This window comes from Narcine bancroftii, chromosome 9, assembly GCF_036971445.1.
Source record: "Narcine bancroftii isolate sNarBan1 chromosome 9, sNarBan1.hap1, whole genome shotgun sequence".
NCBI lineage: Eukaryota > Metazoa > Chordata > Chondrichthyes > Torpediniformes > Narcinidae > Narcine > Narcine bancroftii.
The window spans coordinates 94,534,065-94,556,755 of record NC_091477.1 but is presented as its reverse complement, the minus strand read 5'-3'; the positions used below and the strand labels follow the sequence as shown (position 1 = coordinate 94,556,755).

Genomic DNA, 22,691 nt, shown 5'->3' with positions numbered 1-22,691 from the left:
ATTTGTTTTTTTTCCTTTCTAAGTGGATCTTCTTCCATATATTGAGTAAATGATGCAATACTGGTGAGCTTTTATATTGCACCAGCTTTTCATCCCACTTGTAAAGTATATGTTCTGGTACCTTCTCCCCTATTTTATCTAGCTCTATCTTAATCTAATCTGTTTTTTCCCTTGTCTGATAAAAATCTGATAAATACCTTAATTGTGCTGCTATTGTTCAACGCTGAGATTTATTTTCAGAGGATATTCATGACATATAGCCAGGCAGAATTTCTACGTATCGGGTATGCAAAAATCACTACTCAAGAAAAGATTCAAAAGAGAGAAATGCAAAGAAAGAAAGAAATATAAACAAATTGTGTAATACAGAAAAATTAAGTAACATATAATGTGCAAAGTGAGTCCTTAAATGAATCTCTGATTGAGTTTGTTTAGGCATCTGATGGTGGCGTGGTATCAATTGTTTCTGAACGTAGTGGTATGAGTCTTGTGGCTCTTGTACCTCTTTCCTGATGGCAGCAATGAGAACAGAGCATGTCCTGGGTGGTGTTGATCCTTGATTGCTGCTGCTCTCTTATTCAATGATGCACAGACCTTTAAGATTTGACCACATTATGTATTATGCTTTCTCTGAATTTGATGTTTTGTTCACACAAGATTGTCTTACTCTACTTATTTGTTTACTACTCGCTTATTCATTTGGTTTTGTAGCGAGCCGAGCTACCACGTGGTTGGATGGGCTAAATTACCGCCCCATTCGTCTAATCAAAATGGTACAGGTTCCCCTTCACTCCCGAAGAGAGGTCCGTGGTTGATGCCATGTGTTGCTCAGGGGAACTCCCTGCTTCTGGATGGCACACCACCGGCCAGGAAGTGATGCCGTGTTGTTCAAATAATAAAGTCAATTACTGGTTCACCCTCGCTCCACGTGAACACCTCTTTATTCTGTAGTACTGCCGTAACAGACGCTACAGTTGTGACCCCAACGGTTCCAACATTTTTGGAACCCAACTCAAACACAACAGGATGCAGGATATCGCTACCACTACCATCACAATGGCTGTGACCAAAGCGGTAGGCGTGCATTTGCCCCGTTTCTGGGCAAACCAGCCCAGGAATTGGCTGCAACTGGCTGCGTCACAGTTCCACATCAGAGGCATTATCTCCGAGGACACCAAGTTCTGGCACGTCGTCAGCACCTTGGACGCCGCCACCACAGCCAAAGTGAGCTCCTTCATGGAGAATCCTCACATGGACCGCAAATACTAGCAATTCTGGCATTTCCTCCTTGATTCCCTGGAACTCAGCTGGGACAAGCATGCTGTTTGTATCCTAAATATGCAGAGCCTGGGCACTAGGAACCCTTCCGAGCTCATGCACGAAAAAGGTGGCCTTAGTTGACAGACACACAGACTGCTTCCTCTTCGAGGCCTTGTACACATTTCTTCGGCAGTTTCCGACATGAATTTCAGTGCCCCACACCTGGTAGCCAAGGAGGAAGACAGACTGTTCTGAACCCCACAACAGAGCTCCATCTATGTCTATGCCATCGGCACCGCCATCTCAGCAACTCCACCTAGCCCCTCAGTAGTAGCTGCAGCCCAATCACAGTGTGACGGATGCCCAAACAGAATGAATACTGTTTCTATCACCACAGATGGGGCTGAAACACCTGGAGGTGCACCCCAACCCCACCCCCGTGCTCCTATCCCACTGCCAAAACAAACACGGCGACGGGAAGCGGGCAGGCCGCCGCCAATAGTGGTTTTAGCAGTTAGTGCTCATAAAGGCCTACTCTACCTCAGGGTCCAATGAACAAAGATGGACTTCCTAATCGACATGGGTGCAGAGAAAAGCCTCCCAATGGCTCCTCCATCCCAAGCTATGGCACATGGCTGGTCACAATTTATGCAGCGGACACAGTTTTCCAATGGAAGTGCACAATCATGACCGTGGGACAGGCTTTACTCAGAGCAGATACCCTCCGGGCACATGAACTGTTGATGGACGTGACGAGATGCCGGTTGGTGAACGTCACCACTTTCTAGTTGTACCCCTCCTGTCCTGCGATAGTGCCCTTTTCTGGCATTAGAAATCCATGCCCTGGACTAAAATGAGTATGCCCACCTAATGGGCAAGTACTTGGCCATACTGGCACCCAATTTCCACAATGCCAAACCACACATGGTGTGGAGCACCACATCAAGACCACTGGGCCTCCAGTGCATGCACAGGCTCAGCCCCTCCCACAAGACAAATTGCAGCAAGCCAAGGTCAAGTTCGCCACCATGGAGGAGCTGGGGATCATCTGCCGTTCAAATAGCCCCTGGGCCTCCCCAGTCCACATAGTACAGAAGAGCTCCAGCGGTTGGTGCCCGTGCGGCAACTATAGGTGGCTGAACCACACTACAGTCCCAGACAAGTACCCTATCTCACACGTCCAGGACTTCGCCACGAGGCTTCAGGGCTGCCGAGCTTTTTCCAAGGTAAACCTCATCAAAAGGTGATCCCAGTGCATCTCAACGATGCCCCGAAAATGGCCATCATCACACCCTTTGGCCTTTTCAAGTTCCTGCGGATGCCGTTCAGACTGAAGAACGCAGCCCAGACATTCCAGTGGCTGATGGATGTGGTTGTCAGGGACCTAGACTTCATCTTCATGTACCTAAACGACCTCCTCATCGCCAGCCCTAACGCCAGTACACACAGGATGCACCTGACTTGCCTTTTCGACAAGCTGCATCATTTCGGACTCAGGGTGAACCCAGCCAAGTGCCAGTTTGGCCTAGAGACAGTCAATTTCCTGGTACGCCGTATCACCCTCGAGGGAGCCACACCACTGCTGGACAAGTTCACTCTCGACCACCTCAAGGAAGTGCACATGGACTTAGGCCTGGCGGCCCCAGTCCCCCAGGTCAGGTAAAGAGGCCACCCGCCCAGAGACTGTACAGTAACATGCTCAGAGGGCGGCAGCGATTCTTGGGGGGGGGTTGGTGTAGCTGGCCGAGTGACTGCGCAATTAGACAGGCTGAGTCACTGTCCCAGTCGTCTGACTCAAAATGGTGCGGGTTCCCCTTCACTCCTGAGAAGAAGCCCACAGCTGGTGTCACATGTTGCCCAGGGGAACTCCTGCTTCCGGGTGGCACAACACGCTGACATCACTTCTGCAAACTGGCGCACACGTCACAGGAAGTGGGTGTTCCCCTGTGCACAGCGCGAGGAATTCAAATAATAAAATCAGTTACTGGTTCACCCTCGCATCATGTGGACGTCTCTTTATTCTGTAGCGCTGCTGTAGCAGATGCTACAGTTTCAACTTTAAAAGTCAGGAGGTAATAGTACCTGTATTTTTAATCCCCAGAATTGAGCCCAGTGTGATGATTCTCTTGCTTGATCTGCCAGTCTCCTTAATTATGTCTTTGCAATGTACCGAACTTTGATTTACTCCTTGTCCTTTGAAAAGCCAGTTTTTGCTGCTCCTTAGATTTCCCCACAACCTGATTATACAATAACCATCCTTTAAAATGTTGCAGCTGACATAATGGTCTATTTTTGCAGGATATCCATCTTCCCTTAAACAGTTACGAACACCCTATTGACTGAAGTCACATTCGTAACATTTCAAGCAAATTTCTGTTCCCTTCCCCCTCTATGCACTCTCTTCATTTTTATTAATGCTTTGTCTAGATTGCTCTGGCAAAAGTCACGACCTTTATGAACAATGACATTGAATGTGCTGTTCCTCTTCTCATTCTTTGGACAGCACTTATTCTGGCTATTCTGTTCTCTTCAAACACTTCTCTAGTATTCAAATTCATGTGTCTGCTTGATTAAATCTTCATCCAAACCATCACAATGAGGCAGTGGCCAGGTTCTCCTCCCTCAAACTATCATCTTATTTCCTCATCCTTGTGCTCTTGTGTAGAAATGTAGAATCCTATCACCCAGATTCCACTTTTTCCCCATTTTTGCTCTACCTTTCATTGAAAAGCAGAAAAACAGCAGATTGTGGAAATTAAAGCAAAAAATGCTTGAAATATTCACAGGCCAAACAGCACCTGTGGAAAGAGAAAATTAATTTCACCTTCCATCAGAACTGTGGAAAAATTAATATCAAACTTGTTCTAAGTTGCAGAAGAGATGGAAGGATGGAATGACAGCGATTGGGTGGAAATGAAAACTGTCTCCTATTTTATTCATCTTATTTATACTTCCTCTAGACATCAGCTGTGATTAGCAAACATTCTCAACTGGCATCACCATCACAACAGCCTTTCCAAATAATACTATACACATATAGTGTATCCCTTTGATCATGCCACCCATTCACCTGCAACTTAAAATGTGTTTGATTTGCAACTTTTTTCAGTCCTGAGTCAATTACGGTTTTTTGACTCCAGGCATTTCACAGCACAATCAAAGAATTTTGCTGCAACTCGGGCAGTCTGAAAAGGAATGTGCAGGAATTTTATGTCAATTCCTGCACTGCAATTTATCCGACAGGACCCCTACAATTTTTTGGAGGAAGCCTGCAGTGGAAATTGTACTGGAAAAATTCATTGTCAGTCATTCATTCTACTGCATATCCAACCACTGGGACTGTTGCACTCAGGTACTAAAAAAACCTGGCCAGTGTGAACAACTGCATGGGTAGAAATTATGTTAATTTTTAAGCCATTTTTCCTGACGTTGCAGTCTAAAAAACATTAAGAACTCATTTTATCCACAGATGTTGCTTAGCCTGAGTATTTCTAGAATAAAGTATGGGAATAAGATAAATATTCCTCTGGTTAGTCAACATCAAGCTAAATTTTCAATCATGATGGTCCCACTGTTTAATTAAACACCACAGTTTCATTTAAATGTTTGCAGCTTGTCTAGTTTTATATGGCTGTCTTGTTTTCCAGTTACTACAGTAAAATTCAGACTATGTGGAAATTGTGATGGTTTGGCACCTGGCTCACTAGGTAATATTTGCCATGTTCCCCTCTCACTCAGGGCTTGCTGGTTCCTGTACACCCTTACCACTTTGGACAATTAATTAAGTGTTGCGGTATCAAAAGAAATATCTCATCTTCCAGCTATTCTGCTGCCATCTACTGTGGCATTTTGCAGTCTACCAATTAACATACCTTTGGGATGTAGGAGGAAACCTATCTGGTCACAGGGATACATACAACTCAACGTGGACAGCATCAGAGGTACGAACAACTGGATTGATGGAGATGTGAGATTGCATCAGTATGCTGCCTAGTAAGAACTGAGAAAGAACCTGTAAATAACAAACCCTGAAAGTTGAGTGTTTTTTTCTCTCCAGAAAGATAAAGAGAAGGAAAGAGATTGAATTAGGAATGAAAAGAACTAAAATTAAAACAGTATAAATCTAATACATCTGGCAACAATTATTATCCATAGCCCCTTTTACACTTGTGTCCTACTAAATCAGCTATTCAGCATCCTGGGATAGGAATGGGATTTTTGCTGTTCACACTTGACCACTCTTAACTGGAACACTGCACGCATTCACTCTTGCATGGACCCATCCCCAGGGTTAGGACTGTTCTACCTTCTACCGATGACGACATGACGCATCGAGTGATGGTGGACCTTCCCTAAATCCTGATCAATGTATTATGATCTTATATTTGAACAAAATTAATCATGCCTAATTATAACAATTAAGATTTATGTGCAGCACTGTATGAGTCCTTCAGCTCCTGTTGTTGTGCCAACCTGTATAAACCTTTATAAGGAACCGTGGGAAAGTGCTAGCAATAAATAGCATTAGCGGACAACTTTTAAGCAACGTGGGGAAGTTGTAGCACTATCGTGCACAATTTATACAGTGTGGGAAAGTTGGTAGCACTATTGCATACAATTTATAAATACCGTGGGGGGGGGGGAAGCAATGGTGGACTTGCCCTCCCAGAATGCCAAGCGGCAGAGAAAGGGCTGTATGCATGGCTGCAAGGACGGGACACTAACTGAGGGGTTTCTCTGCTGCACGGCATTCTGGGAAGTCAGGTCTGCCATCAGTTTTCGCCAGTCTTTAAAAATTGTCCACTACTGCTATTTATTGTTACTTATTTCCTCTCTCCCCACTGCGACTTGCAAAGTTTATACCTCATTTTAACTTTTTTCTTCCTTCACGTTCTGCACTCATGCAAAAATTTGGGTCATTTCAATCCCAGAACACAATTTCCCATTCTATACTTGCCTGATTGTAATGTCAGAGTCTGCAGACACCAGGGATTGTAATTAGGGTCAAGGCAGTCTATCTCCAGCGTGATTATGACATAATTTCACACCTGTGTTGAGAAGACTTTTGTTTCACAGGAGATCCTTTTTTGTTAATTCTTGGACCACTTGCAGGTGTGAAAGGGGCTTATAAAATGTATCTTGTTGTAATTCTCTGAGGCTAAAAGTTAATACATTAATGGCTTTGCATCCTGTCTGAATTTATCAACCAAATCCACTGATTTATTTAAACCTGTGAAGAGATCAATAAAGATCTTTAGGCAAAGTTGTCAGTGGAGTAATACTAATCATTCAACAATCTGCAGGGATCTGCAATTTGAATTGCAAACTGTTGGGTTTATAATTAAGGTAAACCATGTTGTCGATTGCGTGAAAAGACTGGTGAAATATTGGTGACATGCTGGTCTACACATTCCTCCCCATGTATTTCTTGCTCTCTGACCCCTTGCATTTCTCCCCCATAGCTGCAGGATTTGTCCACCTTCAGCCCTATCCAGAGACCAAAGTTACCCTTCCCGGTGAGGAAAACATTCAAGTGCACCTCCTCCAAACTCACCTGCTGCATTTGGTGTTTTTATGTAGCTTTGCTACTTCAACGAGGTGACTTTAGTGTAAATGAGATGACTGGTATACGGAGCATCCACGTCCTGTCCACAATGGCCACCTTGAAATGACGCACAACGGGGAAGCTCAACACTCCTTTCCATTCCTACTCCCGTTATCACTTTCTTATCAGATTCCAGCCTTTGTGCCTCCAGCAGTTCTCTCTCCACCACTCCTCCCATTTCATCTGCCTTTCTTTTGCCTTGCCTAGTTAAATGTAGTGCGGCACGCTCACCGTAGCGGTTAGTGCAACACCTTTACAGCGCAAGCGATGGGGAGTGGGGTTCGAAACAACCCGGTAGGCTAATTGGGTGTAAATTGAGCGGTGTGGACTGGTGGGCCGAAATGGCCTGTTATAGTGCTGTATGTTTAAATTTAAAACTGACTCCAACTCCACGCCATCTTCCCCCCCCTTCTTGGTCCAATTGGTCCCTGCCTCTCACCCATTCCCCTCATCTCCACACTCCATCCTCATGCAGTCTCATTCAGAAACATTGGCCACACACCTCCCACCTGATCATTAGCTAGACAGGGTTTTCAGCAAATAATTGATTGGGAAGATGCAAATCACCCCAGTAAATGTATCAAATATAAAATTAAGAGTGCAAATGGTAACGTTACATCTTGGCTGTGAATTTTGTCCCGTTGTTTGCTCAAGCTGAATCTGCCGTTTTGTGAGCTGCTGGAGAGAATACCAAAGTGTGAGCACCTCGACATGCCTGAGAAAAGTTCATGGCCAACCTGTTGACTGTGCTCAGCAGCCCCACGCAGCGGCGGAGTGTGGGGCTGAGGGAGGGCGGGGCCAGGAGCGCGCGGTGGAGTGTGGGCCGGTCTCGCATTGTCGGCGCGAAAGCCGCAGCTCGTGCAAGAGGAGGGTCGGGGCGCGCGCGCCGTGGGAGCCACCCGCCGCTGGACTCGGAACGAGAGCGAATGGCGCTGTGTAACGGCGAGACGAAGGTCAGTTCCGCCCGGTGCCGTCTGGCGGCGGGGACGAGAAGTGGGTGAATCGGATGCCTCGAGGGCTCCTCGCTTCAGGGGAAGCCGAGGTTGCGGCCTTGAATGTGGTAGCGCCGGTCCTCAAGATTGCGTTCATTCCTGGGACAGGGAACGGGGTGCTTGAGTTTGTTTGTGACTTGCTAGGTTGCAGGACTGATGGGGATGGGCCGATCAGCCGGGATCGCCTGAAGTTGCGCTCACAATATTGTGTCATGTGAACGGGTTTTCAAGGGGAGCTGTTCTTCACCCTTGCTGATCCAGCTTGCCACACTATCATCTGGATCATTGGTATAGATGACGACCAACAATGGACCCCCAACCCCCCGGCACCGAACACTTGTCACAGGCCACCAGTTAGCACTCTCTGGCTGCCAAATCCACTTTACTACCTTACCATGAATACAGAGTGATTGAACCTTCCTGACTAATCTCCCATGTGGGACCTTGTCAAAGACTGTCCTGCAGTCCATGTCGACAACATCCGCAGCCTTTCCTCCGTCGCCGCCTCGACAACTCTTAAGATTTGTTAAACGGGATCTACCGTGCGCAAACCCACGTTGACGACCTCCTATCAGTCCCTGACTATCCAAATACTTGTACATCTGATCTCTTCGAGCACCTTCCAATAACTTGCCTAATATTGTTGTCAAGCTCATTGGCCCATAATTTACTAGGTTATTTTTGGAGCCTTTTTTTGAACAATGGCTCTGACACCTTATTTGTGGCCAAGGACATTTTAAATGTATCTGCTAGGCCCCCTGTAATTATTACACTAGCCTCCTTTAAGGTTCGAGGGAATACCTTGTCAGGCCTTGAGGATTTGTCCACCTTTATTTGCTGAAGATAGTAAGCACTTCCTCCTCTTTAATCTGTAGGTTCCGTAACCTTTCTGCTTGTTTACTTCACTTTCCTAGACTCTGCCACTTTCCAGAAGTAAATGTTAAAAAATACAGTAAAGATCTCCCCAATATCTTCTAGCTCCATACATACCTGATCAAGAAGACCAATTTTGTTCCTTACTATCCTTTTGATCTTAATGTACCTCTCAAAGCCTCTAGGATTTTCCTTCACATTGTCTGTCAAAATAACCTTGTGTCTTTTAGCCCTCCTGATTTCCCTCTTGTTATTTCCTGCATTTTCTATACACCTCAAATACTTCATTTGTTGCCTATACCTGCTATACACTGCTTCTAAACCAGATCCCCAATATTCCTCAAAAACCAAGGCCCCTTAATGCCTGTTAACTTTGCCTTTAATCCTTTCAGGAACATACAAACTCTGAACTTGCGAAATTTTACCTTTGAAGGCTTTCTACTTACCGAGCACATCCTTGCCAGAAAGCAACCTGGCCCAATCTACGCTTTCCAGATCCTTTCTAATTTCCTCAATATTGGCCTTTCTCCAGTGTAGAATCTCGACCCAAGCACCAGATCTTTCCTTATCTATAATTATGTTGAAGCTAATGGCATTATGATCTCCAGACTGAAAGTGTTGCTCTACACATGTCACCTGTCAAGTTCCCGAATGGGAGATCCAGTGTTGCAGTCCTCTATTTGGGGCCTCAATATCATTGATTTAGAAAACATTCTTGAATGCATTTGACAAGCTCAAAGCCATCCAGCCCTTTTACAGTATGAAAGTCCCAATCAGTATGTGGAATGTTAAAATTACCTACTATCACATCTTTGTTTCCTGCTGCTGTTTGCAATCTCCCTGCAGATTTACTCATTGGTCTATAATGCAACCCCATTAATGTGGTCACACCTTTCCCATTCCTCAGTTCCACCCATATAGCCTCAGAAGACAAGCCATGTAGTCCAGCCTTTTTTGGTTATGGGGCCCCTTGGGATTCTGGTCAAAGTTATGGGCTCCCTTAAGGTTTCTTCTGTACTACATCAAAAAACAAAAATATTTTATGATGTCAGGCTGTGACCCCCAACAAAATGTGCTGTAACTCCTGGAGAGGTGGTTGGGGGTGGGATTGGGAAGAAGAGAGAGAGAAAATGGCTGCTCTTGTCTATCCTGTCTGAGCACAGCTGTGATATTTTGCCTGACTAGCAATGCTACTCCTCCCACTTTCATCCCTCCTGCTCTTTTGTGTCTGAAACAATGAAACTCCAGAACATTGAGCTGCCAGTCTAGCCCCTTCTGCAACTTAATTTTGTTAATGGATGCAATGTTATGATTCCATATGCCAATCCATGCTCATCTAAATGTTCCAATCATCAAAGTTAAGTATAGAGCAGATGTAAACAATGTTCAGTAAAATATCAATCAGAATTTATTGTCGTGAACATGTCACAAAATTCTTTGTTTTATGGCAGCTTCACAGTTCATATAAACCACTGAACCAAATAAATAAAAATAGTGCAAGGGAAAGAAAAAGTCAAGTAAGGCAGTGTCTGTGGTTCATCATTCATTCAGGAATCTGATGGCAGCAGGGAAGAAGCTATCCTTGTTTCGCTGGGTGCTCATCTTCAGGCTCCTGTACTTTTTTCCCAATGAAAAAGAGTGAAGAGGGCATGGCCTGGGTGGTGAGGGTCCTTGAAGATAGAGGCTGCTTTTTTAAGACACCGCCTCTTATAGATGTCCTCGATGGAGTGAAGACTGGTGCCCATGATGTCACTGACCAAGTTAACAACCCTCTGGAGTTTTTTCTTGTCCTGAGTGTTGGTACCTCTGAACCAGACAGTGGTGCAACCAGCCAGAATGCTTTCCACAGTCCACCTGTAGAGGTTTTTGAGAGTCTTCAGGTTTGTGTTCTGATTTCCTCCTGAAGTTCACAATCATCTCCTTGGTTTTACTAACATTGAGTGCAAGGTTATTGTGACACCACTCAAGTAGCTGAACTATCTCCCTCCTGTATGTTTCCTCATTGCTGTTTGTGATTCTGCCGACATCCGTCGTGTCATTGGCAGATTTGTAGATTGTATTTGAATTGTGCCTGGCCACACAGTCATGCGTGTAGAGTGAATGGAGCAATGGGCTAAGCTTGCTGAATATTATTATCACATTGACCCATTATATTTATAAAAGAATGTAGGTAACAATGCCGGACAAGTACTTCTGATAGCAATTCAGAAATTATGGCATGTTTATCCTGTTCTTTTACAGACTTGCAATGGCAGATAATTAGAATTGCAGTGATTTAGTGTGAAATTGCATTCATTGCCACAAAACATGGCAGGAGAAGTGAGGGAGTATGAATTTGGAAGTGGATAATTTAGTACTGTAAATATCTTCACCACTGCCACGTAGCCTCCTCCAACTGTTCATATAATTTTGTATCTTTAGTAGTTCATTTTAAACATTATTATTAATAAGGAATTTTAAACTTAAATTATACCTATATTTCCTAAATGTCTCAACAAGAGCTTTGCTGTTTATCCAGATGTCATTGCCACAGAACCTGTCAAGTCTGCAGCAAATCATGTGGATAGTAAAAGTGTGACTCTTCTTCAATAACCCATGAAAACTCTCAAAATTATCAACTGCGTGGATCACTGATATCCAACATCAAGAGAAAAGATCATTTTACTTTTCCTCCATGGTGCATTCCAGTTTAACATGAGCTTCAACCCCCTTTTTCAAATTATTCCTTTCTCCTATTTTAAAGATGTATGATTTTCCTACCACCTCTTGATGAGAATGCATTGGACATTCTTATTATTTTGATATTTTTTCTTGAATTTACTGATTGAAAGTGTGTTTGCTCAATTCTGGCAGAATTATTTTTCTGTGCCTTCTCCAGTGCATGTTCTTTCCCCCATATGCTTCATACTTCATGGAGACCAGAACTGTGAATAGTAATGTTGGTATGGTCAGAAATGTACTGTATATTGGTTAACATGACTGCTGGTTTTAATTTTTGCCATCTCTAGAAATGAATCCCACTGGTTTGCTTTTTTCCAATGTTTTTGCATTAGTAATTTGAGTCCATTGAGTTTTTAGGTCTCTTCTTTCTAATCCAAACTCCTTAGATTATTAATCTGGTCATTTAAGTACTGTATCACGACTGGTTTTCTACATGCCAGCATGAGTGCATGTTTGTTTCGTGATTTTGGTTTATCTAAATATAGGGAGATTGGTTTTTTTGAAATGGAAGTGCTATCTATTGTTGGATTTACTGAGGTTAAGAAATAAAATGCCTTTAAATTGTCTTGCATTACTTGAGTTCTCAGGACATTCTAAATCTTTTCATTATTTTAATTGATTCCAGTACCATAAGTAATTTATCATTAGATGAATACAGGAATTAATTTGCGCATCACACTTAGTGCGGATGATTAGAGAAGAAATATTCTTTTTTAAAAATTTTATTTATTGCTCAAAAAAATGCAATTAAAAGCAAAATACAAATATACATAGTATTTTTCCCCCTATAATCCCCCACCCCCTAATCCTAACCCTCCCAACCCCCCTCTAAACTTCCCTAGAAAGAAAATAGAAAGCAGATGAGGGGAATCAGATCACATAACAATCATCAAATGTCACCATAGTTTGGTGCAACCCCAGCACCCATGGGAGAACAAAAAAAACTACTACAAATTCAAACCCATATGTTTCGTGTACGGGCTCTAAACATTAACAAAAAGAATAGTTATTACATAAATTATACGTTATCTTTTCCAACAGAATACAAAACTTCATTTCCAAATGCCACCGTTGAATACTTAAATCAGTCTAATTTTTCCACGTGATTGCCATTTTCTTGTCACAGCTAACGCCAGTCTCAAAAAGCAATTTGAAATTTAACTAATTTTAATTCCAAACTCAATTTTTTAATCTAACCCAATAAGCGAAATTTTAAATTTAAATAAACCCTCTGAAGATTCCTTAATTCTATTTCAAAAAGGTTTCACTGTCTCACACAACCAAATAGAATATTTAAAAAAAAACAACTTGTTTGTGGCACCTAAAAAATAAATCGGAAGAAATAAATTTATAAATTAATATCTTACATTCACTTATTTGGTCATACTGTCCACACACATAGTCATCCAATCATTCTGAGAAATAGATATAGACAAATCTTTTTCCCACCTGAGCCTAGATTTATAAATATCCGGCTTAAGCATACATCTCAGATATAAATCCCTCTTATCCCCTTCAGTAAGTAAACTTTCAAATCTAGACTGTCTAGGCAATCTTAGCGTACATCCAAAATTATCTAAGAGTAAAGTTCGAAGCTGATAATAAGTAAACAAAGTATTCAAAAGTATTCTGTATTTCTCCTTCATTCTTTGAAATGAAATAAAATACCCAGCTTCATAACAGTCCTCTAGCAGTTGCCTTACTCCATAATTCCATTAAATATTTCAGCACTGGTAAATTGTAACTCTGTAAAAACTGAGAATTCCATTTATAGATAAAGTGTTCCATTCTCTTCTCATTAATCTGAGACAATTCAGTCTTAGTCCAATTCAATTTTTCTGAAAGTGGATCCCCGAGGTTTTGGGAATAACTTATTTTCCAAATGGCTTGGAACTGGACAGAGCTTATCGAGCAATCAGAAGGAAACCACTTCCGGGTCAAGCGCCATGATCTATTCTGATTCGGGTCTGCGTTACCAGGATAGAGAGTTGATTTTAAGACTTGCAGTACAGAATGCTAAACTTAATCAGGGACCCTTGATTGTTAAGAATAAAGTTTTTTTTCTATGCTGATTTTAGCCAAGCTGTTATTAAGCGTCATAAAGAATTTAATTCTGCTAAAGCTGTTTTGTGGAAGAAGGGCTATAAATTTGCTGTGTTTAAAAAAAATTTATGGGGATTAGGAAAAGAAATATTCTGGCCACTGGGAGAGTCCTCTGTTTTTCACAATGTAGTGGAATGTTTCCATTAACTCAAACTTTTGAAACAGTTTTTTAAAGACTCAAAGTTCTGAAAAATTGTCTTCAGTGAAAAAATAATTTCTTCACCATGGCTGTGATCTGTCATAGTTGATTGTCCAAAAAGAGGATTGAACCAACCACCTCGGAGAATTTTAACACTGCTGATTCTTCAAAGTGATGTCTTGTACTCCAAATGATTATTTACCATAATTTCAAGTTCGTTTATTAGCATGATTCAATTGTACAAGTACATTTGGGCAAAACAATGTTCTTTGGACCTCAGTGTAAAAACGTCCCAACAGGTATATAGACATAGCACACATATTTGCAAGCGATTTTATATGCAGTACATATATAAAAATAAATAAATAGTGTTAAATAGTCTCGAAGGATCAGTAATTCAGCAGTCTCACTGGCCAAGGAAAGAAGCTGTGTCTCAGCTTGATGGTTAAGGCTCTGATACTTATGCATCTCTTTCCCAACAGAAGTAGCTAGAAGGTGCTGTGCATGGGTCCTTAGTGATTTTGCGAGCCCCCAGTGATCTCTCTGCCTCTCTTATGATCCTGTGGATTGACCCCCCCAATCTAATGCTCTACTGCAACTATACTACACTGTGATGCAGCCTAGCCAGGATGCTCTCAATAGAGATCCTGTAGAAGGTTGACAGGTTGGTGGCCGATGGCCTTGCCTGCCTCAGTCTTCTCACGAAATGCAGTTGCTGTTGTGCCCTCCTGACATGATGAGATGTGTGTCCAGGATAGGTCACTACTTAAATGAACTCCAAGGAACTTGGTGCTCTCTACTACAGAATTATTAGGTGGAGTGGAGGGTGGTATTCCCTCATCCTCCTGAAGTCCACAGTCATTTCCTTTGTCTTGTCCACATCTCGCACCATAACATGAGATTTTTCACCTCTTCTCTGTGGTGGGTCTCATTGTTATTGATAAGGCCAACGATTGCTGTGTCATTTGCAAACGATGAATCTGTTGGAGCTGGATCTGGCATTGCAGTCATGGGTCAGTAGCGAACAGGAGAGGGGTGAAAAAACACCTCTGAGGGGCACCAGTGTCCAGCATGATGGTGCTTAATGTTCTGCTACCAACCCAGACAGGCTTTCTGAGGGGAAGTCTAGAAGCCAGTTACAAAGTTTTGAGTCCCAGTGAGGACACCTTATCCACTGGTCTCTGGGGAATGATTGTGTTAAACATCAATGAGCAGCAGTCTAGTGTATGAGGTGTTGTTCTCCAGGTGGATCAGGATGGAGTGGAGGGACAGGGCTATTGCATCATCAGTGGAACAGTTGTGTCTGCAGGCGAATTGAAATGGGTCCAATGTCTCTGAAAGGTGCTCTTTGATGTGTTCCATCACCAGACGCCTGAAGCAGTTCATCATGGTGGTGGTCAGTGCCACGGGGCAGTAGTCATCGAGGCCTTTTACTGTCGCCTTCTTTGATACTGGGATGAGGTGGGTAGTTAAATATGAGCTATGCTAACTGATGCAAGCTGTTTAGGTTCATGGGAATTGTAAATGTAACTGACTTTGGTTGGAGAATAAAACAAGCTTTTCTTGTGCATGCAGAGTGCTGAGGATACTCATTCACCGAGTTTATTCAAGGTTGAAATTAGTAGATTTTGGACTCCAAAGGAATTGAGACATGGGAATGGGATAAGAGAAAGCTTGTGACAAGAATAAGCTGTCATTGATTAGTGAGCATACTCAAAGGGCCAGGGCTAATTTTAGTTGGTCTGCACTATTGGCTTTAAACCAAATGTTGATGTGTTTGTTTATACATTTTAAGAACAAAATACTTAGTGTTCCTCTACACATATGACATCCTGTCACATTGTCCGCACTTCTTCTTGCACCCCATTGATTCCAATTTCAGTGACTACTTCAGTCCAATGACAGACCATCTTCATTCATCTGCAAATTTAAAACATTTCCTCCTTCACTTAAAACCATATGACCAATTTTTGAACTGCGTGTTACCTTATTGAAAGCAAACCATTAGAAGATCAACTAATTCCAGATATAATGGCAAATAAACTTGAGGATAATTTTAGGCTTTTAAATAGCCTTATCTTGAACTCATTTTGTTGGTTTAAGTTATATCAGAAAATCAGTCATTTACTCTAAATGGGCAAAAATAAGTTTTTAATTTGAATGCTGTCTTGGTATCATTTTTTGCCAAATTTATTGTTTATCATGAGGGAAAAGATAGCTATTAGAAATTCTCTAGGATCTTTTTCAAATTCTGAAATATTCTCTGATAAGTTGTTTCCCTTCTGCACAGGAGAGTTCTGGAGGTGACATCAAGGATGCTCGACTTCAATATGAAGGAGCTTTAGTGATTCTTGATGCAGGAGCGCAGTATGGAAAAGTAATCGACAGGCGTGTGAGAGAACTTTTTGTACAGTCCGAAATCTTGCCACTGGAGACACCAGCTTTTGCAATCAAAGAAAATGGATTTCGGTAAGAATTAATTGTTCTTGCCGTTTAAGTGGATCCATGCATTTTTCTATATTTTCTCTGTATAATTTGTTAGTAATTTATCCTTAAGAAAGACGTGAAAGTTTGCCCCTGCATCAAATCTTACCTTTTTGCTCTATCTCTAATTTTACATGGTGTTCAGAAATCTCATTCTTGACTGTGATCAGCAACTGAATATTATCAACTGATGTAGATAAGCTCGATATTCAAAACCCATGTTTAAAATAGTTTGTAAATCTGCATCACAGCATGAATTCTTTTAAGTATTCTAAGAATTTTGTATTTTGTGTTCCCCTCTTACTGCAAATTTCAATCAATTTTTAGTTTAAAATATTTCCGATTTGGAAGCATAAGTCAGCAGTGGAGGGAACAGGAATTTGTTCCCTCCCTGTTTTTCAGTACTGGTGTATGAAGTCACAGCCATTGGCTTGTATTTGTTTTCACCAATCATATTGGTTATATTCAACTTTAAAACAATTGTTTTCAAGGAGTTTAAAAGAAACCCTGCAGTATATTTAAAATTGCTTTTGCACAGAAATCTGTGTTTGGCAATCATCGATCGTTAAATGGGATAGAATGACCTTGAGTGAATGTTGATTTTTAAAAAAAGAAAATGCTGTTATTTAAAACTACTAAGTTCCAATTGTTCAAATTCATAAATGGAATTGAAATAAAAGATTAATTCAGTATTAATATATGAAATATTACTATGATGAGTTCCTTCAGTCCAGTTGCTCACACTTTTTGATTTGTAAAATTGTTAACAACAAATTCAATATTTGCTTTTATTTGTAGTGAAAAGTAAAAAATGTTGTTTCTGATTCAGCTTTGTCCCAAAAACAAAAATAAATCTGAATTGAAAATCTTGATATATTTATGAATTGGCTTAGCTATTGGATGCCCTGAAAATTATGTATTTTATTGCACGACGAGAGAGTTTTCATTGGTGTTCTCAGACCTAATCACTGCCTAGTAATCACTCTACCCAATAAGAGTTTAAAAAAATATATTGTTTTTAAATTTTCATTTTTTTTAAACCATCTGAACAGTGCTATTTGTACTATTATTCCCCCATCTCTGTCAAGACATAAAATACAATTTAGAATTTTTTTCGAGTTTGTTAAACAATTTAAGAGATATCTTTAAACTGGCATAGGACAAAAGTTGAAAGTACAAATTAGATCTTTGTGGATAGATTGTATGTCATCAGGAAGTACAGTTGCCTTTCCAGTAATCATAAACTCTAGGCCAATCAATTTTTATATGTGAAGTTACTTTGTTGTTGCTAGAATAGTTCTTGTACATTTTCATAGGACTACATATGTATCAGTAACTTCACATCTTCAGGGACTTGAAAACCATGTTCTGTATCTCTGCCTTTGCTACATAAAGGACACTGTTTGACCTGCTGAGTCTCTCCATCATTGCATGTTTTTATTTCAACTACGGTATCCGCAGAATTCTGTGCTTTACCTCTGAAAATCATGTTATATTAGTTTATAATACCATCTAGTTTGTGGGAAATGGGAACTAATCAGAAATGTAAAGGTAAAAACACACAATGCTGGAGAGACTCAGCAAAGGCAGAGAAACATAAGGGCTTGAGCCCTTCATCAAAGTATGAGAAAATGCCGGAGGGGCATCAGAATAAAAAGTGGGGGGAGGGTGGCAGGGCAGGAGATGATAGGTGGAGAAGGTATAGTAGCACTGAGGGAGAGGGGGGGTGGTTGTGGCAGAGACAGTGGAGGGCAGGGCATTCTGAGGAGGTGAGGTTTGAATTCAATAAGGGGTGGTAAAGTTGAGACAGTTGATGTCTCAGTGGTAGTTGGAAATAAAAAGGTCCAGAGAAGGCAGCTGGGCAGGACGAGGTGTCCAGGAGGAGGAAGAAGGCTTGAAGCAGGAGAAAGGGTCCTAGGTGGGGGTGGGGGGAAGAGAGCGGAGTCACGATTATGGAAATGGGCCCAGAGGCATTGTTGCAGAGAGAGTGGAGGGCAGAAATGTAGAGGTCATTAGCCTAGTTTTGTAGCAGTTTTAACTTCTCCCAATTGTTGATTAAGTTTTTTAATGCATTAACTTTGTCAAAGCTTTGTCCAAATTTTACTCTGCTTATTCTCTTTGACAGGATGTTCCATTTCTTTGAGTTTATTTCCATTTCTGTGAGAATAAACTATGATAATTTTTTTTTGAAATTGGTTAACTTCATTGCAAGTTTTCATGTATTAAAATGTTTCTTTTTCATGTATTAAAATGTTTCTTTTTAATGCATTCCTATTAAAAATGTTTACAGAGCCATCATCATATCTGGGGGGCCAAGTTCAGTCTATGCAGAAGATGCTCCCTGGTTTGATCCAGCAATATTTACAATTGGGAAACCCGTTCTTGGGATTTGCTATGGCATGCAGGTATTGTGCACATTCAGATTCTAATATTGATCTTTCATTTCAAAATGGTGAAGAACATCAAGCTTCCATCAATTGACTTGTTCGTTCTGGGTATGGTGGTGGTGTCATTTAAAAATGTATTTTTTTGAAGTAGAGTGTTTATTGATGTGATCTATCTCGCTATATGATAGGAATTCCAAATACAGACAGTTCTGTTACCTGGGCCTGCCATTAAGCCAAATTTGTATGTAAGGTGGAACAAGTACTTACAGTTCTTATTTAGTGTTCATGAGGTAACATTATGCACGAATTGGGACTTAATGTGTATATGCCAATTGGGGGCACAATGCGCACGCGCATTTATGACCATGTGCGAATTGGGGCACCATTATACGTATGTACAAATTGGGGAATAGCCCAATCATAAGTACGAATTGTTCGTAACCAAGATGTTTGTAACCCGGGGACTGCCTGTAACGTTGGCAACAATTGAACCATAACAATGTTTTTATTTTACAGATGATGAATAAAGTTTTTGGAGGTACTGTGAACAGAAAGAATATAAGAGAAGATGGTGTATTTACAATTAATGTGGACAATAGTTGTTCACTATTCAGGTACAGATGGTCTATTCTAATGAGGGCAGGCTTGTAATTCTGTTAAAATTATCATATTAAACTAGTTCATGGTTTAAGATTCTACAACTTGAATAAATTTACAAAGTTTCATTTTTAAATATTACATCTCTCTTTTCATTAGAGGTCTACAGAAAGATGAAATTGTGTTGCTCACTCATGGTGACAGTGTGGATAAGGTGGCAGAAGGTTTCAAAGTTGTTGCACAGTCTGGAAGCATTGCAGCAGGTATTCTTGAGTCAAAATAGAAATGAATAGTATGAATCTAGATTTCACTATGTTTGTGCTTTGTGACAATTTGGAAGTTTAGAATGCCTCACCAATTTGCTGTTATGCCCATATTGATTTCAGTGTTTTTCTTTGTGTGCATGACTTTGTATGTTGAATTTTATTTTAGCTGCACCCAATTGTTAATGAGCTTTCTAAGCCAAGCTATCAGTAACAAAGGAATATGATGAGTACAATGTGTTTGCCATTTCTTGTCATTGGTGGATAGCTTCCCTCTGATGGGGAAATCCCTAAAATTATGGGTTTCCAAATTTTTTTAAAATTAGTATAACTGGGTATCTGGAGAAACTAGCCTCCATGAGGCTAGTGCAATCGTCATTTTGGGCCTGAGTCTTTTGTCAGGAATGTGAAAAAAACAGGTAGACGCCTGAATGGAAAGATCCCAGCATTTGCAGATTTTATTATTTAACTAAAACTGAGTGTCTCCTGTGAGGTAGGAGATTCTAATCCTTTTTGAAAATAGTGTTTGAGAAAGAAATGTACTCCGGATCTAATTCTCTACTACTTGATCATTTTTTTCATGGATTGACCTTGTGTAAAAGAGAAATCAGGAATGTAATTTTGGAGGAATGTTCATATATCTGTATATATGAAAATGCTTTCTATTTGAACATTTTTTTAATTGTCATGGTTTATGTACAATCAAATTGTTGCTACCATAGTGAAATTGTTTTAAAATGTGATTTAATTTGGGGTTGAAATTAATTTAACGGCTCTATTTGATGTTGTATTTCCTTGCCACAAAAGGTGGCCGTTTTGGCTCTTTGAGTCATTGTCACAGAGCAATCTCATTCTGCCATTAATTTTCCCTGAAACCTGTTCTTCCCACATTCCATTGCTCCTCCTGGTTCTTGTGTCCAAGGGGAAAAAAGAATCTATACTTGCACATCTTCAGGATATGGGAGAAGACTGCACCAGCAGTAGAAACACAAGGTCACGTAGAAAACCTGTAAACTCCACAGAAACAACACGCAGTCAAGTTTAATAAGTGGATGGAAGTGTAAGAGTATCCTTACTAGCTGCACCAATGTACTGCTTGGAAGCTAAATGTGTGTTGTGTGTCGAACTAAATGTGGGGGTTTGACAGTTGAGTTGTAACTGCCTGTAATAAAGTATCAATTGCCAGAGGAATGAGAAGGTACAAGGTGAACAGCAATTTTTTTTTTCTGAATGGTAAATGAGGGAGTTTGGTGCTCTGCCACTAATGACTAATCACAGATCTGGATTGTCAAAGCAAGTCTGTTGTGTGAACAAGATTCCTTTTGTTTTCAAAATATATTTGCAAACTGATCCAGGACTGGTAGTTTGCTTTCCTGTTTTCAGGTGTTTAATTCTGGAGCTGGCATTCAGGAGGTATGTGAAAGTAGCTGAAGTTTACAGAAAGTTGTTGGTGTAATTTTAGTTACAATGGCTTAAAAATGCAATTTCTTCCTTTTTGAAGGAATGTATTTTGAAATTATTGTTTATTGAAATAAGCACAAAAATTATGTGCATTATTGTCAGTGAAATTTATATAATCTGATTAATTTTGTTTTCATTTTATATAGCAATAGCAAATGAGTCCAAGAAACTCTATGGTGTTCAGTTTCATCCAGAAGTAGACCTGACACAGCATGGCAAAGATATTTTGAAAAATTTCTTGTTTGATATTGCTGGTTGCAGCGGAACGTTCACAGTCAAGAACAGAGAAGCAGAATGTATACAGGAAATACAAAAAAAAGTTGGACAGTCCAAAGTTTTAGTAAGCTTCATTAATAGTGTAAAATATCTATAATAATGAGGAATTTAATTTACTTGCTTTAATGTATTGGAGTCCATGATTAAGTTTCTTAACTCTTTATACTTAGGTTTTATTGAGTGGAGGTGTAGATTCCACTGTCTGCACAGCCTTGTTGAATAAGGCTCTAAACCAAGATCAAGTTATTGCTCTTCACATAGACAATGGTTTCATGCGGAAGAGAGAGAGCCAGTGTGTGGAAGAAGCTTTAAGTAAACTTGGTAATAAAATCAAAGGTAAACCTGGAACAATTCTGCTGTCGTTGAATTAATAACATGTTTGGATTTATGGAAATATTTTCTGAATTATGACAGATTTGAATATATTTGGTTCTGTTGTGTAGATTTAAATTTGGGTGAAGCCATGGAATGTAAATCTTAGTTCTAAGAAGTGATTGAAGAAGGCAGCTCCATTTCTACCAAAGCAGAAATTGTTAAAAGAAGTTTCATGATTGTTGAAGTAGGAGAAAGCTACTTTCAGTTGACCATTTTGGCATGAAAACAGCAGTTAAATGGGATGCTGATGCAAAGGGATCTGGGAATCCTCATGCATGATTTGCATTGTATAAATACAACAAGTAACAAGCTGTTTCCTTTCATTTGACTGGATGAACTGATTTGAGTTATTTTACAAAACCTAAAATGAAAGATTTGTACACTTTTTCAGTATCTGACTATTCTACTGTCCATTATTGGTACACAAAACACATTTGTAAACTTTTGGCCAAAATGTTATGTCTGTATGCATAGCAACATAATTAATTGGAGCTTTAATATTTAATTTTAAATGGCATTGAACACTAGAATTCTGTTTATTCTGCTGCAGACTAATAGCATAATGCTTTAAACTTTTCAGTTGTTAATGCAGCACATGCATTCTACAATGGGACAACAACTCTTCCAATTTCAGAAGAAGACAGAACTCCGAGGAAGAGAATAAGTAAAACACTAAATATGACAACAAATCCAGAAGAAAAAAGAAAAATAATAGGGGATACTTTTGTGAAGGTACCCTATAACAATTGATTAAATTTTAATTTTAGTACACTCAGACTCTGAGTTATAGCTGAGGATTCAAAGTTCTCTGGAGGATGATGACGTGAAACCTACTTTTAATTTTCATAGGTTGCAAATGAGGTCATTGGGGAAATGAATCTAAAATCTGAAGAAGTCTATCTTGCACAAGGTACTTTGAGGCCAGATTTAATTGAAAGTGCATCCATAGAGGCAAGTGGCAAAGCAGATATAATCAAAACACATCATAATGATACTGAATTAATAAGAAAATTGAGAGAAGAGGTCAGTGAATTTCAAGTTTTGTTTCTTGATTTTAAAAAAAATGCTTGTCTATCTTTGCATGTTTGTTTCTTGTGATTCAAAAGAAATGTCATACTTTTGTCCATAGTTTAAATTAATTGATCATTTATCCTT

The 22,691-nt window shown here is 40.2% G+C and overlaps 1 protein-coding gene across 4 annotated transcripts in view; it reads left to right on the top strand.

Moving 5' to 3' along the window:
• The window catches only part of gmps (guanine monophosphate synthase), a 59,173-nt gene that overhangs the window by 9,878 nt on the left and 26,604 nt on the right, over positions 1-22,691 (top strand). For 3 of the 4 annotated variants that reach the window (XR_011344192.1, XM_069896893.1, XM_069896895.1), the window contains 8 exons: positions 15,984-16,162; positions 18,468-18,582; positions 19,081-19,178; positions 19,321-19,424; positions 21,032-21,225; positions 21,332-21,497; positions 22,117-22,268; positions 22,386-22,559. Coding sequence is in view for 3 of the 4 variants with exons in the window: in XM_069896893.1 (XP_069752994.1) it covers positions 15,984-16,162; positions 18,468-18,582; positions 19,081-19,178; positions 19,321-19,424; positions 21,032-21,225; positions 21,332-21,497; positions 22,117-22,268; positions 22,386-22,559 (1,182 nt within the window). In the remaining variant the exon portion in view is untranslated. Of the gene's footprint in view, positions 1-7,684; positions 7,819-15,983; positions 16,163-18,467; positions 18,583-19,080; positions 19,179-19,320; positions 19,425-21,031; positions 21,226-21,331; positions 21,498-22,116; positions 22,269-22,385; positions 22,560-22,691 lie in introns of those variants that run through there. The other variant, XM_069896894.1, reaches the window with a different exon arrangement.